The sequence below is a fragment of the Fringilla coelebs genome, assembly GCF_963513975.1.
Source record: "Fringilla coelebs genome assembly, chromosome: 16".
In the NCBI taxonomy this organism is placed as follows: Eukaryota; Metazoa; Chordata; class Aves; order Passeriformes; family Fringillidae; genus Fringilla; species Fringilla coelebs.
This window is the reverse complement of record NC_140042.1, coordinates 2,993,938-3,008,943: the sequence shown is the minus strand read 5'-3', so window position 1 is coordinate 3,008,943 and position 15,006 is coordinate 2,993,938. Positions and strand designations below refer to the sequence as shown.

Here is a 15,006-nt window from a genome sequence, read left to right as displayed (position 1 = left end):
CCACGGCGCCTGCGCGCACGGAAGGGGCGTGCCCCCGGTAGTCTCTGATTGGTCGGAGCGCGCGCGCTGCCCGCCGGTCTGGGGCGCCCCGGGCGCTGATTGGCCGGAGCGCGCGCGCTGCCCGCCGGGCGGCCGTGCCCGCCTTGGGTCCCGTCATTCCGCGGGCGGGCGGCGCGGGGCGGCCACGGGGCTGCCGCCGCCGCCTCCCCTCACTGCAGGCGCTGCCGGCGCGGAGCGGAGCGGGCCGGGCTGGGCCCGCCCGGGCCCGCCCGCCCGCCGCCTCCAACACCGCCACCATTCCGCCCCTACCTTCCCGTTGCCGGCGGCCCCCAGCTGCCACCATGCAAGAGCTCATCGCCAGCGTGGATCACATCACGTTCGACCTGGAGCTGGCCGTGGAGCAGCAGCTGGGGGCACAGCCGCTCCCCTTCCCTGGCATGGACAGTGCGTGTGGGCTCTCTCCTCCGCGGGGGGCTCGGGCCGCGGCCGGGGGGCCGAGGAGGGTGGGCTGGGCAGGGCTGGGGTGCCTGGGAGGTTTGCAGGGATCTGAGCGTCTTCTTCAGGTCTTACCCGTAGATCCTCCCAACTTCCGCTTTCCCCGTGAGGTTTCTGTCATAACCCAGATGTTTGTCTTTTCTACTTAGTGAAATTCGTAGTTACTGCTAGCCAGGCTGGAAAATTAAAGTTGAGATGTTAACGTGAATAAGCATGACTCTCCTGCACAGTACTTTCTATTTCCTTTTTCATTCCCTTTTGGTAGATGAGGTATTTTGATGGGAAGAGTCATTAGCTGTAGGTATATCCATGGCTGACTCTCTAAATCTTTCCTTCAGTCTGACATAGACTCAGGAGACTCACTGTTTGCTGAATTTTTCTGGCAGGGCTGCTAAACTTGTGTTTAACTCCCTTGAATGTTCCTCTTTGTCATGATCTGCAAGGGATAACATGCTAATGATTATTTCAGGCAGTTCTGGTAAAGAAATAGAACACTTTTAATGACATGACTACAATTATAGGATTCAGGAGTTGGACTTTGATGATCCCTGTGGGTCCTATCCAACTCAGGATATTCTGGGTTATGACTGACTTAACAGCAGAGGAAAATCCAGTCAAGAACTCAAGAACTTAAATAGCTGAAAAGCAAAACAAGCACCTTCAAATATCTGCAAACTCTCCTGCTGTCCCTCAAGAAGAAAATAGATATTTTGGAGTGCCAGGCTTTCACAAGGAACTCCTGCAGGAAAGTCAATTCCCCAAACCAAAATGTTGCTTTTCTCATGATGTTGGAAATCAGATTTTCTTTCTAGGTCAGGAAATGTTTTAAAGGTTGCCATGAAGCTTTGATAAAATAAACAATGTTTCCTTGTTCTCTCCACAGAATCGGGCGCAGCTGTCTGTGAGTTTTTTTTAAAGGCGGCATGTGGAAAAGGCAAGTTGTGTGGAATATTGGAAAAAGCACTTATTCTCACAGCATGGGGGGGTGAAAACAGATTTTCCAGCACTGATTCTAGTGCTCTTGTTTTGTAAAGCTGAGGGGATAACCTAGAGGATAGAGGAGAAAACCGAAGGATGTTGGAATATCTGCAGCAATTGGGAAATAATGGTATTTTTTAAGGGAGCTGGGAAGTAAATAAGCAAAGCCACTGTTAAAGGAAGGTTTGAACTCACCATAAGCTGACTTTGCTGTGGATCTGCCTCTTAGTTGCTGTGGTTTACAGTTGCCAGGATTAAGAGCTGGAGACTTTGTTGTGAAGCTCATTAGAGGGTATCCCAAGGCTGTTTTGGAACTCCCTGATTTGCTGTTATCACTTAAGCCTGAAATCATAGGTGATGTTTTCTGAAACCCCTCTTGCAGAGAGGTTTCTGTTGCCCTGTGTGACACACTTGAATTGTTCTTTTTTTCCCTTCTCCCACCCTTCCACAGGAGGCATGTGCCCATTCAGACACATCAGTGGGGAAAAGACAGTTGTTTGTAAACACTGGCTACGAGGACTGTGCAAAAAGGGAGACCAGTGCGAGTTCCTGCACGAGTATGACATGACCAAGATGCCTGAGTGTTACTTCTACTCCAAATTTGGTAAGTAGTTCCTGCTTAGCCTTCCCTGCAGGTGTGGGAGTCTGAAGAAGATCCCTCCTCATGGCATTGCATTCTTCTGTGGTTGATGCTAGACTGACATTTTTCCAGATCTGCTTCACTTTATTATCCATGTAAATTTGTGATGTATTGGAGGTGTCTTCACTTGACTGCTTGTTCCTTGCAGGAAGAGGGGGGAAAGTGCTGTTTTTACTGCTTTTTTTTGGCCTTTAGTTCACTTTTTTGGGGTATGAGATGAGTAGGCTGAGCAGCTGGTGTTTGCATGACTCTGATTTTGGGGAGCTGATGAGCAGCAGAGGGCATGGGCGTGCAAAACTTTTGTGCACTTGCTTTCCAGCTCTGGAGGTCTGGACATAATGAGGCAACTTGGTGCCAGAAACTTACAGTCTTGTAGGTTTCCTTGGATGGAGGTTAGTGTGCAATTTGTAGTTTCTCCACAATTCTGGTGCACTAAATGTTTGGGTTTTGTTACCATGACTGCTCTTTCAGATTTAGTTCCCCCATTGTTTTTAAAAACATAAATCATCCAGTCAGGTAGAACTTGGCTCACCAGGGGTGAGTCCTTAGTGCTCTTCATGGAGGTTAAGGCAGGCAGTGAGGCTGTTGTGCCTGACCTTACAAATGTTGGTAACAGCTCTGTTACCCATGATCCAGGTAGTGTTTTGAGAGACATTTTGATCTCAGACCTGCACAATTGACTGAGAAGTATGTTTGCCTTTGGTACAGGGGAATGCAGTAACAAGGAATGTCCATTCTTGCACATTGACCCAGAGTCGAAGATCAAAGACTGTCCCTGGTATGACAGAGGCTTCTGCAAACACGGTACGTGCCTCCCACAGTTTCTGTTCCTGTGCCTGCAGATCAAGGGGGAGTGTTGCAGTTCCATCTTTGCATGGTCTGCTGGATCTGCTGGGATCTGCTGGGATGTGGGTGTATGGGATGTGAACTGCTGAGCTTTGTGTTGTTGCAGGTCCCCTGTGCAGACATCGGCACACTCGGAGAGTCATTTGTGTGAATTACCTGGTAGGGTTCTGTCCAGAGGGCCCTGCCTGTAAATTCATGCAGTGAGTATGCTCCAGGCCCTGCAGCCTTGTGTTTCCTTTGTGGTCTGGTACATGTCAAATGAGGGTGCTCCCGTGCTTCCCAATGGTTTGGAGATTTGCCAGTGTTTAGTTGGGCCAAATTTCTACTGATTTGAGGACTGAAAAAGTATTTACAAGAGCATGTAGTGACAGAACGAGGAATGTTTTCAAACTGAAAGTGAGTAGGTTTAGATTAGGAATTAGAAAAAAAATTCTTCCCTGTGAGGGTGGGGAGGCCCTGGCACAGGTTGCTCAGAGAAGCTGTGGCTGCCACAACCCTGAAAGTGTCCAAGGACAGGTTAGATGGAGCTGGAGCAGCCTGGGATAGTTCAAAGTGTCCCTGCCTGTGGCAGGGGGGTTGGAACCATATGAGCTTTGAATCCCTTCCAACCCAAACCAGTCTATGATATGGGACAGGACCTCTCCAGGGAGTTCCAAGTAAGACTGGCATGGTGATTAGGTGCCATCAGTGCAGTGGAATCACATGGATTTATATTCCAGAAGGCAGAGGGATATGCAACACGAATGTAAAGAGAAGCGGGGAGGGGGAGATCTGTTTCCTGTGAGCCAGATTTAACTGGCTGAATGTTTTGTTGTTTGGAGTTACTTGACTGAGCTGATGATAAAATGTTGGCATATGATTTGAGAATCAATTTTCTTGTTTCCATCTAAACCAGCCCTCGGTTTGAACTGCCAATGGGAACCACAGAGCAACCACCACTGCCTCAGCCAACACAAACACAGCAAAAGGTACCCAGATTCCCTGCTTCCCCACACAGCCACCCTCAAAGCTCTCCCACAGTGCTTTAAAATAGAATAGGTTGTCAAGTGGTCAAAATTGGGCACTGAGGCTCTTGGGTTTGGAAGGGAGAATTAAACAGTGAGCAACCCTGAGTGCCATTGTAGTGATGAAACCCCACAATTGTTCCAACTTCACATGGAGATCATGTCACGGAACACTCCCACGCTACACAGAAACACATCATGTGTGGTTGTGCAGCAGTCTGCCAGGTTTTGTAATCAGGGTGACATCCCTCCTTGATGGCAATGATATTTTAGCAGCCTAAACCTACTCTCCAAATCTGCTTTCCAGAGAAAAACAGGATCACTGGGCTTTGTAAGGCTCAGTGCTTGATTTCTTCTTTCTGGTGCTCCAGCTGGCAGAGCACCCACACACAGATTTGGAGGAAAATTGATCATTTGACATATGGGGTGCTCTTTTCCCTTCTTAACAAAACAAAAACCACAAAGATCTTTATCCTTGGTGCACGTAACGAGTCAGAACTCTTCTCCTACCCAACAGAGGACACCCCAAGTCATTGGAGTCATGCAATCTCAAAATAACAACAGTGGGAACAGAGGACCCCGGCCATTGGAGCAGGTCACCTGCTACAAGGTAATGCAGAGGGGAGGGCTCAGGAGGGAAGGCAGAAGGCTTTTTCACTGTGTAGAGAGGTTCATGAATTCTGAGCTCTGCTCAGCAGACATTGTGTGGTGCATGGATACAGCTGTGGGAATTGGCCTTGAGTTCTGAGGTCGCTGCCTTGCTGTGACAGTGACAAATTCTGTAGGACTTTGCTGTCTGCTAATAAACAGGAAAACCCTGCTCCAAAGACTGAAAGGAGGCTGCCACACTGCACATTTCAAAATAAGAGTTAATAGTAATTTTTTGTCTCATAAGCTGATTTGCTTACACTGGTGGGTGTAGATTCTCTTCTCTCCTGTTTCCTGGAAGGTCATTGGAAGTAACAGAAATTAGGTTTGCAAAGCCTGCTCAGTGTCTGAGCTGTAAATGCACCCTGTGCTGTCAAACCAAGGAATGAGTTGTTCACCCTGGTTGCTCATTGAGGAGCACCAAGAAAATTTGGACGCAATCAAGTCTCCTTATTTTTCCACAAAAGCCACAGTCACTAGAAAAGGACAGAGAATCTTCCTGTCCTTTTAGCCCTGACATTTACAACATCTTACATGTCAACTCTGAGCCTTAGGTTCTAGTTTGAGTGAAAGTCACTGTGATTGGACAGGGATAGCTGAATCCATTTAACTGAAAACCTTTAATAGCTGCCTCTTTAATCTGCACGTAAATTACAGATCTGAAGAAGGCTGTTGCACCAGATACTGGCATTTCTCTGTGTTTGAGTAGCTTCAAGATGCAAAGTCACGAATCTGTGACTTTCTCAAGTTCAGAGGTGCTTTTCTCTGTTTATTCATGAAGATCAGGAGAGCCCCCATGGATATGGTGCATATCACGTGGAGTAGTCTGAGAAACCTCAAATGTTGAAATCCTCCCTGTGTGCTGAGGGTTCTCTCCTTGGAAATGCCTTTGAGTGGCATCAGGTTACTCCCAACATGGAAGCAGATTTTGCTCCAAGGCGTGGTAACAGCCCATAAATCCTGTCCCTCTTGACACTCTGTTTCACTGCACTTGCTAAATGCTGCATCTTCCATGTGTGGAAAAGCTTCCAAATGGGAGCAGTTGCTGGATGCCTTAATAAAGCAGCTAGGAGGAAAGAGCTGTATCTCTGCAATAATTCCTGTCTCCTTCTCTTTCAGTGTGGTGAAAAAGGTCATTATGCCAACAGATGCACCAAAGGACACCTGGCCTTTCTCAGTGGACAGTGAAGGAGCAGCAGGAAGGTGCAAGAGAGCTGTTACCACTGAGGAAAGGTTTCTGCCTAGCACAATGTCTGGAGCTATTAATCAGGTTGCTTTTTTAATGCCATTACTGAAAGAACTGGTCAGAGGCTGGCTGCTGCTAAGCAACATTTTTGTAATTGTTCCCAACTTTTTTTAAGTTTTAACCTTTTTAAAATCAATTTTGGCCTCCACCTGTGTTCATTGAGCCCTTATGAAAGGTAGATCTAAAAGCCAGTAGATAAACCAAGCCCTTACTGGTGCAGCACTCCACATAAACACATCTTAGGCCAGTGTTTCTTTCAAGTATTTTCCTTCTGCCACTTCTCTTTGGAGAATCTGCAGCGTTTCAGCCCTCCCTGTGGAAGCAGGAAGACTGACTGGGAAAACTTAACACTTGCAATGCCTTCTCCTCAGTGAGGAAGCAGGGATTCTGCTGTCCTGTAGCTCTTCAAAAACAAAGTCCTGTTTCCAGGTCAGCCTGGTGAGCTTGTCCTGGTGGCTGACGAAACCCCTCACGTACATCAGGCAGTAAAACCTGTGTCCACTCGCTTTGTTTCTGTGCTTCTTGCTGTACTGAAGGTTAGAAATCAATCTTCTGGGAGAGAACTGATCAGGGGGAGAATAAATGGGCATCTCTCTGGTTAGCCAACAATAAGGAACAATGATTATAGGAAAGCTGCATCTGTGCTCAGTTCCCACTTGCAGAAAGGAGGGACAAGAGCACAGCTTGGAGTAGGAATAGAAGAGTCTTGTCTCAGCCCCCATCATCCAGCTCACACTGAGCAGGTATTCCCACACTAGAGAGCAGGAACTGTATATTCTTATGGAACACTGCTTTTAAAGTGTTGGTAGAGATTCCTTCTGAAAGTGTATCGTTTTTTTCAACACAAACCCCATTTATTTTGAGATGACTTTTTCAAAAGGGCCAATGACAAAATGTGAATTAAAAGAAAAAAAATACCCACAATGTGAGCCTTATTGATTCTACCCCATCTCTTCATTTGCTGCCTGCCTTTATACTTTGTTTTTATTGAAATGTACTGATGGCAAAAGCTGGCTGTGAATTTATTTTTCTTGAAGAACAAGGTAAATGTGGCTGGATTAAGACAAGTGACCAGAGCCTGTGTTGGTGTCAATGACTGCACTTATTTCACTGTGGAAATTTCAAGTCTGGAGTCACAGACCATCAGACACTTTGATAACACTCTGTGCCCCCCTCAGACTGAGCTGTGATCTGTTTGTAACTGGGCATGTGGGAAGGGAGCTAAAACACTCCAGTGTCTGATCACCTTCAGAAGCAGTTTTCCAACACTGAAAGCCTTCCTGTAACCACTGAAGCTCTTGCATGTCCCTCAAGAAGTGGTTTTCACCCTCCCTGCTGTTCAGACAAGGATGGTTCAGGTGGGCAGCAGTGCCCAGCTCCAGGTGTTGGTGTGATTTTGGGGCATGAGGAAGCTCAGAGCTGGGGCCAAACCCACAGATGCTCCTTTGAGCTGCATTTAAGTCAAGCAGGAAAGGTTTCCTTTTCTTAGTTTTGATGGTTAAAAGTCTGAAGCTTATTCCCACTCAGAATGACCTCCCAGTTTTGGCAGTGAAAGGAGTTGTGATGGGAATTTTGGGTTACCTGAGGCAGTGACAGGAGAGCTGCAGCCCTGTCTCCTCTCAGACAGTGCTCTGCAATGATGGAAAACTGCCCAAAACGCCTCCAGCCCCAGGTGACAGCCTGACTGAGAACCAGAAACACCCACAGGGTGCACAAAGCTCAGGTTTTCTTTCAAATCACAACACATCCTCTCAGCCCCTTGTCCAGCCTGTCCAAAATGGCCAGGAAGAAGCAATCCCACACTATCATTTTTATCAAACAGGAAAAAGTTGCCAACAGTTCCCCCAGTTCAGGAGCAGCTGCTTTCCCTCTGAACTTACCCTGAGGGGTGAAACTCTCAGAAGACAAATTTATTTGCACAGTACAAATAACGACTCAATTAGGGGAGTGTCAGCTCAGGAAATGTAAAGTGTATGCACTTTATTATTGGTCACAAGAGTACAGGTTTAATATCCATAGTTCTGATGTTTTCTGTCAGGGTAGCAGTCCAGGAGCTGCACCTTCACTTTCTGAGGGTGGTTCAGTGGTATTTCCTCCTGCGGTCATGCTCTGCAGCAAAGCACAGCAAGTTAATTCTGCTGGACTCACAAGAAAAAAAACCCACCACACCTGAAATTACAGCCAAGAAAGCATTCTGAAAAACACCTGAGCATTTATTTCCTAGATGCTGTCAGGTCAGACAGGCATCAAGGTCTAAACTTTCTTCATTGCCAAGAAAATACTCAGCATTCAAGTTTTCTATGGCTAAAAGAAGTTTGTTTGCCAACAGTCTTGTATTCTATTTCTAAAAGCAGCAGCAGGTAATTGTTTTTATCCCCCAGGCAACCTTCCCAGCTGCCCTGCACACACTCAGCCATGGTTTTTACTTACTGACATGACTGTAGCTCCACATGTAGCTGAGGATGACATACCCAGCCAGCACCATGGAGAGACCCCCGAGGCCCCCCTTCCTCACGTTGATGTATTTGTTGTAGTATCTCTCGTGACCTGTGGAGGAGGAAAATGTTTCAGAGCAGCCAGATGAGTTGTTTGTTACCCTGTGAGAGAAAGAAGCAGCCTGGATTCACAAAACTTCAAGAAATTGGTTGTAATGAAACATTTGATGGTCTCAAAAGCAAGTCTGAGAGGAGGTAACCTGTGTGTTGGTTGAGCAAGGTGATCCCAAGTTAACAGACTTAAGCCTTAAAAAATAAACAAACAAAAGGGGAAAATCCCCATTTTCCATTATTTTTCCTAAATATTATTGTAGCTGCTTTGGAAGTCTCCAACTCTTCCATACATTATATACATGCACACGTGTATTATCAAAGGCAGACACTTGCATTTGACATTTTGTGTTTAAATCTACCTGAATGACATTTGTATCTACAGCAAATGACACTGGTCCCAAGTGATCCATAAGGGCTCTGCCTCCTCTTTTACCATCTCTAGGGATCAACTGCATTTTAATCCTTTTTTGTTTACTTGTAATGCTGTGAAACCCCAAGATTTTCAGCCAACGGGTTCAGGACTAAGGGCACCCCATTTCTCAGGAATACTGAGAACAAACATCCAGTGGATAAAGCCCACACGAGAAATAAATTTACAGATGGAAAAACGAGATGTTACAGGAGAAACTGCTCTGGGAAGGCAAAACTGGCCATGGAGCAGCCCCTGCGCTGCCAAACACCCTCCCCCCAGGCAACATCCACTCCGGCAGCCAGGGATCCAGGGATTCTTGTGTGCTATTCTCCGTGTCTCCGTCAGGAGAAGGAATGAGGGTCCCGCACGCTCCGGGCCTCCCCCGCAGCCCCCTCACCTCTCCGAAGGGCCCCCAAGATGCCGCCGGGGGTGAAGTCCCTCATGGCCAGCCAGCTGCCCAGCTGGCCCAGCTTCACGTCCATCAGCTTGGTGTCCTTGAGGAGAACTGCGGCAGGGAGAGGGACAGAGCCCGGTCAGCGCGGGGCTGAGGGAGGGAAGGAGGGGAACACCGCGGTCACCTTGATCCCCCCGCACTCACCCGGCTTCGCCATCTTGGTGTGCCCGGAAGGGACGGGCGCGGGGGCTCATGGGAGGAGGGAAGGGCGGGAAGGCGGCCGGCGGGCGGGACGGCGCCGCCGCCATGTTGGGTGTGTCACGGCGCCATGTTGGGTGTGTCACGGCCCCCTCAGGAGGGACCATGGCAGTGCCGGGGCCGCCTTGAGCCCGTCCAGCCTGTCCTAGGGACAGGACAAGGAGTATTGGGTACTAATTGGAAGTGGGGGAAGTTTTGATTAGATATACAGAAAAATTTCCGCCCTGTGAGGGTGGCGAGGCCCTGGCACAGGTTGCCCAGAGAAGCTGGGGCTGCTCCATCCCTTGAAGTGTCCAAGGCCAGGTTGGACGGGGATTGGAGCAATGTGATCCAGTGGAAGGTGTCCCTGCCCATGGCAGAGGGTTGGAACTGGATGATCTTTAAGGTCCTTCCAATTCCTTGACATTCCATGATTCCGTGATCTCCTGTCTGGGAGCCAGTAGGGGCTGCACCCTCTGCCCTAGCTGCTGCAAGTGCTGCCACCCTGGCAGAGGGCTGCGGCACCTGAGGGATTTTCCTTTCATTTCCAGTCCAGCAGGTCCCTTCATCAGCTGTGCTCTTGCTCAGGGGATGGTAAACAACTCCTGATCATGTCCCTCAATCCCCCAGGGCAGCGCCTCGCACCGTCCCACGTTATGGGGTGTCAGGTGCCCTCCTTGCAGTGCATCAGATTGTGAGGAAATATAGAAAAATTCACAAGTTGTCATCAGCATCTTCACACGTCTCCATCAGCAATCTTGTCGATGTCCCACAAATGAACCTTTTCCAGTGTGTTCTTAAGTTACAGCTTGAACACGGTAAATATGTGCTCACAGGCAGCATATACTGCAACATACATTGAAATTGTCACTTATTGTACTGTAAGAAGTTCTTTTTCAGTGCCCACTGAAGAATATGCTGTGTTCTGCTCCAGCTCCTCTGGGAGGGTGTCAAAGGCAAAAGGAGAGGCTGGGTTGAGGTATACGGTGTAAATAAACCCACACAACCAGAGTGGTGGAGCAGTTAATGCGCAGATAAAGATAAATTTTATTTTCCTGAAACAGGAATTGCAGAATATTCTGAGTTGGAAGGGACACACAAGGATCAGAGTCGAACTGCTGGCCCTGCGTGGAACAGCCTGTGCAGCCCTGACAGTGGCTGTGACCATTTCTTGAGGATCCTGATCAGTGCCCGCTCCCCTCTGGGAGAAGAACCTTTTACTGATATTCCCCCTGACATTCCAGCCATTCCCTTGAATCCCGTCCCTGCCCCCATGCTGCCCCTCGGGAGGAGCTGCAGCCCTGATGAATCTCCCCTCAGTCTCCTCCAGCTGAACAACCCAAGTCACCTCAACCACTCCTCGTTTCGCTTCTCCCCTAGACCATTCCCCATCTCATAGCCCTCCTTTTAATCGCTTTATATCTTACATTGTGGTGCTCAAAACTCATGCAGAACTTGAGGTGAGACTGCACCAGCTCAGAGTAAAAGGGGGAAGAGCCACCCAGATTTATTTTGTTTTCCCCCAGAGCCTTGCTGGGGGGTTCGGTCCCAGCCTGGGCACACCTGCAGCCCAGGGTGGTGGCACCAGGTGTGACTCCAGCAGGTGTCACTCGCAGGCAGCGGCTGCGGCTGATGGTCCCCGTGTAGTGACCTCTAGAGGCTTCAGATCCTCTCGTGCAGGTTCATGGCAGTGTCAGGGTTTGTTGTTGTTTATTGTGCTGAAGATGAAAAGCAAAGCGCTGCAGCGGTAAACAGGGAGCAGCCGTTCCCCCGCTGCCCCTGACAGGTCAAACAGCACCCCGGGATTCCGGGTTATGAAATCTCCATCCCACAGAGGACTGGTAGAGCGGATCAGAGATGAAAACTAAATTAAGGATGCTGAAAGGAGCCCACAGAGCTCCCACATAAACACTAATCTCTGCAGCTTTTACTTCTCAGCTCACAGAGTCTTATTCCATACTCCTCCCTCCTGCCGCTGCAGGATTCTTGGAGTCTGCAGGGTTGTGTTACCTGGTATTAAATGAGGACTTGTGCTGTCTGAAGCTATATGGAACTGTGTCACACATCAGAGGCTGGTATCCATGTCTAGCTTCACCTTCTATTTTACCAAAATTAATTTATTTACATTGAGTACTTCTATAGCATAGCATAAATAACATAACATCACATCATTTTAAAAAAAGGCAGAAGGAATACATTGCTTGCTGCTTGATTTTGAATTTTTTTTCCCTTATTAACAGAAAGTAAGATTAGGAATGTATAGTGTGTCTGATCACCTGAAGAAAGGGTTCCAAATTTAGACCCTGCTAAATGAGTTTAAAATCCTCTTATTAAATTATCCTTTATTTTATTATTGGGCTTTACCGGTAACTGTCGTTTTATGGCTGAAGTGTCCCCTGATGAACTACTATGTGCCCTTTTTACAGTACTTGCAGAAAATCATGCTCCAAACTTGCTTCCCTCATTCTTGCAAGGCAACCTATTGTTTTAAATAGGATTACTCATGCAAGGCAGATTAATTCACCTACAGGAAGAAAGCCAGTGGCGGGGGCCTCGTTTTAAGGAGTTCCCTGCAGAGTAGAAGAGCACATAAAGCTGCTCAAACTGCTTATAGCAAGATCTAGGGAAATTTGGATTGTTAGGGTAAGAATGGACATACTTAATGAGGATCCATCTCCAATTCAATTAGAGGCAGCAGTGACTCAAGCCTTGGCCTGAGCTGCCCATGCTGGCAGGGTGAGAGGAACAGGGCTGTTCTCTTTATGCCACCTTAAGCTGACCCAGCAGGAAGAGTGGAATGGTACAGATGTGCAGGAGGTTTTGCTGCACATTTCCTGCTTTTGACCTGTGCTGCTGGCCAAAACTCAGGGTCTTGTTGGTGGATCCAGATGGGAGGATCTATGACAAAGAAAGATGTTTCTGATGTGTTTCTGTTTGCTTACAAGAATTCTCGTGGCCCTTTTTTCCTGACCACAGAAGAATTCACACACTGAGAACCAGCTGCCTTGCTTAGAGCTCCACACCTGCTCCAGGCAGCAATGTGACCCCAAATCCTTGTATTCAGTCCAGGTCTTATATCAGTGATTGTTCAGGCTCTTTGAAGTTTCCGTTCTCTGCTTGTTTCCACACTCTGTCTCTCTGTCTCTTCCTCCACCTGAACCATAGCATCCACACATAACCTTCTTCCTTTTAATATCCTAGTCCAAACTGTCCTCCCAGAGCCTTCAGGTTCTTCAGCAATCTTGTATTGTGGGTGGCAATAGACTTAATGTCTCCTTCAGCAACCTTAAATAAAGGAATGCAGTTAAACCTACCAATTTCAAGAAGGTTTAGCCCAACCTTTAAAAATAAAAGCCTAATGGAGTGTTGCCCTGAGGTTTTCATCTTAGTGAAGACCTCTCTAGAAAATGCTGTGAAGTTTGTACATAATGGCATAGAAATAATAGAAGTAGAAATAAAAATAGAAATAAATTCAAAAAACACAGAGCATTTTGTAAAAGACGTCAGTGGATACAAAACAGATTTCCTTTCTCCACTAACAAGGGTAGCACATAATATTGCAGCTTTTAGTCCAAAGATTCAGATGTGGCCCAAAAAGTTAAGTCACACTTCATCTGAGTTGCTGAAAAGGAGAAGCAAAAAGCGGAACAGCCTCCCTCAGAGGCTGGGATCATATTTCCTGTTCTGTGTGTCACCCTTTGAAGACTCAGGGTCTCACCTGGGTGGTCAGTGGTCCTGCAGGAATATACAGACACAGTGTCTGCAGGTGTGTGAGGTAGCACAGAGTGGCCTTCAAGAAGGTCAAGAAACAAGGATTTACCTAAATGATCCCGTGCCCACTGAAACTGATGACAAAGCACCCAGTGCTTTTAATAAAGGATCAAACCTTCAGTGGTTTGTGGACCAGATACGGTTCTGAAACATGTGGTTTGGCACAGGATGCCTCTTGGCTCCAAAGCTCATTTCAATCTGATGAATTCCCACCAGCACAGGTTAAGGAGCTGCTGCCATCAAGGAGAAAGAGAAATCACAGGCTACCAGCTCTTGCAGAAGCTCAGCAGAGAGATGCACGTTCTATCAGCCAGTAATTTGGAGAAAAGTTATGGCCCCAGGTTGCTTCATCCAGTCAGTTATTTTTTAATTGCATGAACAGTCTGGTGTGGTGAGAGCAGAGCAGCTGCTGGGCTTTCAGCATCGTTCATTTAAAATTGTGCTTGCAGTGGAAACCAGACTCCAACGTTGAATAGGATAAGAAAAGGGTGTGGAGTTTGAAATCTCTTCCATGGCCAGACCTCCTCAGGAAAATGGTGAATTGCCTTGCAGAGATAATAATACCTAGGGATTGACATGGCAAAAGCAGTTGAGAGAATGAACCTGTGATTGCAAGCAGATTGCTTGCTCTGTGTTATTATAGAGCCATTTTCCTTCATCAACCTCAAAACACTTTGCAGAGGAGATCACTTACCAATGATTAATAGTTTAGCATGTACATAGTTCTTTTCTCCTTCACAGCACTTGAGTGTTGATGCATCTTCATGCGCTGGTGATAAAATGTGTACATTAATGTTATGATTATCTTTTTAAGTGGTGAAATTTGAGTCCTGGGTTTAGGAGTGGGGAGGGGGAATTCCTCCCTCCTCCTTTGGTCCCGTCTTGCTGGCCTTTGCTTGTGTCTGGTGTCAGTTGCAAAAGTACCTTATTTTATAAGTCTTTGATCAGCCTGGTGGTTAGCTAAATATATACCTGTGGGGAGATAATTACATGCTATCAGTAGTAAAGTGTACTAAAATAATGTACGTTAATTAAAACACTTGCAAAACCAAAGCAGGAATTTTCACAGAGATAAATCTGCTGCAGCAACAGCTGTATCTGAGGCTGCTTCCCAGAGACAAACATGAAAATAGAAGCAGGGACCAGTAAAACCCAGTTTCTTATGCTAAAAAGAGGAAAGACATGTACCTACTGGGAATGGCACTGTGATATCAGTTCAGAAGGGCAGGGTGATCTGCCTTCATTAGTGGGAGAAGATTGGTGTGATAAATTCCATCTTATCCATGTGTCTGTTTGGCTAAGTGTGAGTGGGCCAGCAGGGGGGTGTACAAATGGGCCTCATATTATCAAGGGAGGATTTGGAGACTAATTAAATGATGTGACAGAGGTTTAAAATAAATCACCTTGTTACCATCTTTGAATCCACTGTCAGTTCCTCCAGCACAATCCTTGTACTTCTCTCTTCCTACATTTATGTCTGATGAAAATAAATGTGGAATTTGTCTCTCTGACCTTCCCAGCTGAAGCAGCCAATGGCTGTTCTCTCTCTCCTACCTTGTTTCTTGGAAGAAGCTCAGTTGCTCACCTTGAGCATTACTCAGACCAAAGACACTGGTGGCTTTGGGACATTATTGCCTCCAAAGCCCCGTGGCACCTGTTGATGATGTTTCCTGCAGATCCCAGACCACAGCCAGTCTCAACCCAGCACATCTTCCCACTGGAAGGGTTTGTATCCCAGGGTTAGGCAAAGGCTCTTTCTCTAATCCATACATGCAGTTGCCATTGG

General features: G+C 47.1%; 2 protein-coding genes across 2 annotated transcripts; one reads left to right on the top strand and one right to left on the bottom strand.

Moving 5' to 3' along the window:
- The first annotated feature begins 157 nt into the window (after window positions 1-157).
- Window positions 158-6,926, top strand: CPSF4 (cleavage and polyadenylation specific factor 4). The gene is made up of 8 exons (XM_084216397.1): window positions 158-444; window positions 1,379-1,429; window positions 1,925-2,077; window positions 2,822-2,917; window positions 3,066-3,159; window positions 3,855-3,927; window positions 4,481-4,573; window positions 5,731-6,926. The coding sequence occupies exons 1-8, from the start codon at window positions 342-344 to the stop codon at window positions 5,797-5,799; spliced, it is 732 nt and encodes a 243-aa protein (XP_084072523.1). The 5' UTR covers window positions 158-341; the 3' UTR covers window positions 5,800-6,926.
- An 881-nt stretch (window positions 6,927-7,807) lies between these two features.
- ATP5MF (ATP synthase membrane subunit f) lies at window positions 7,808-9,454 on the bottom strand. The gene is made up of 4 exons (XM_084216635.1): window positions 9,417-9,454; window positions 9,216-9,323; window positions 8,288-8,404; window positions 7,808-7,966 (listed from the first exon to the last, which is right to left on the bottom strand). Exons 1-4 carry the CDS (start codon window positions 9,427-9,429, stop codon window positions 7,938-7,940), a joined length of 267 nt encoding a protein of 88 aa, XP_084072761.1. The 5' UTR covers window positions 9,430-9,454; the 3' UTR covers window positions 7,808-7,937.
- Between the last annotated feature and the right edge of the window lie 5,552 nt (window positions 9,455-15,006).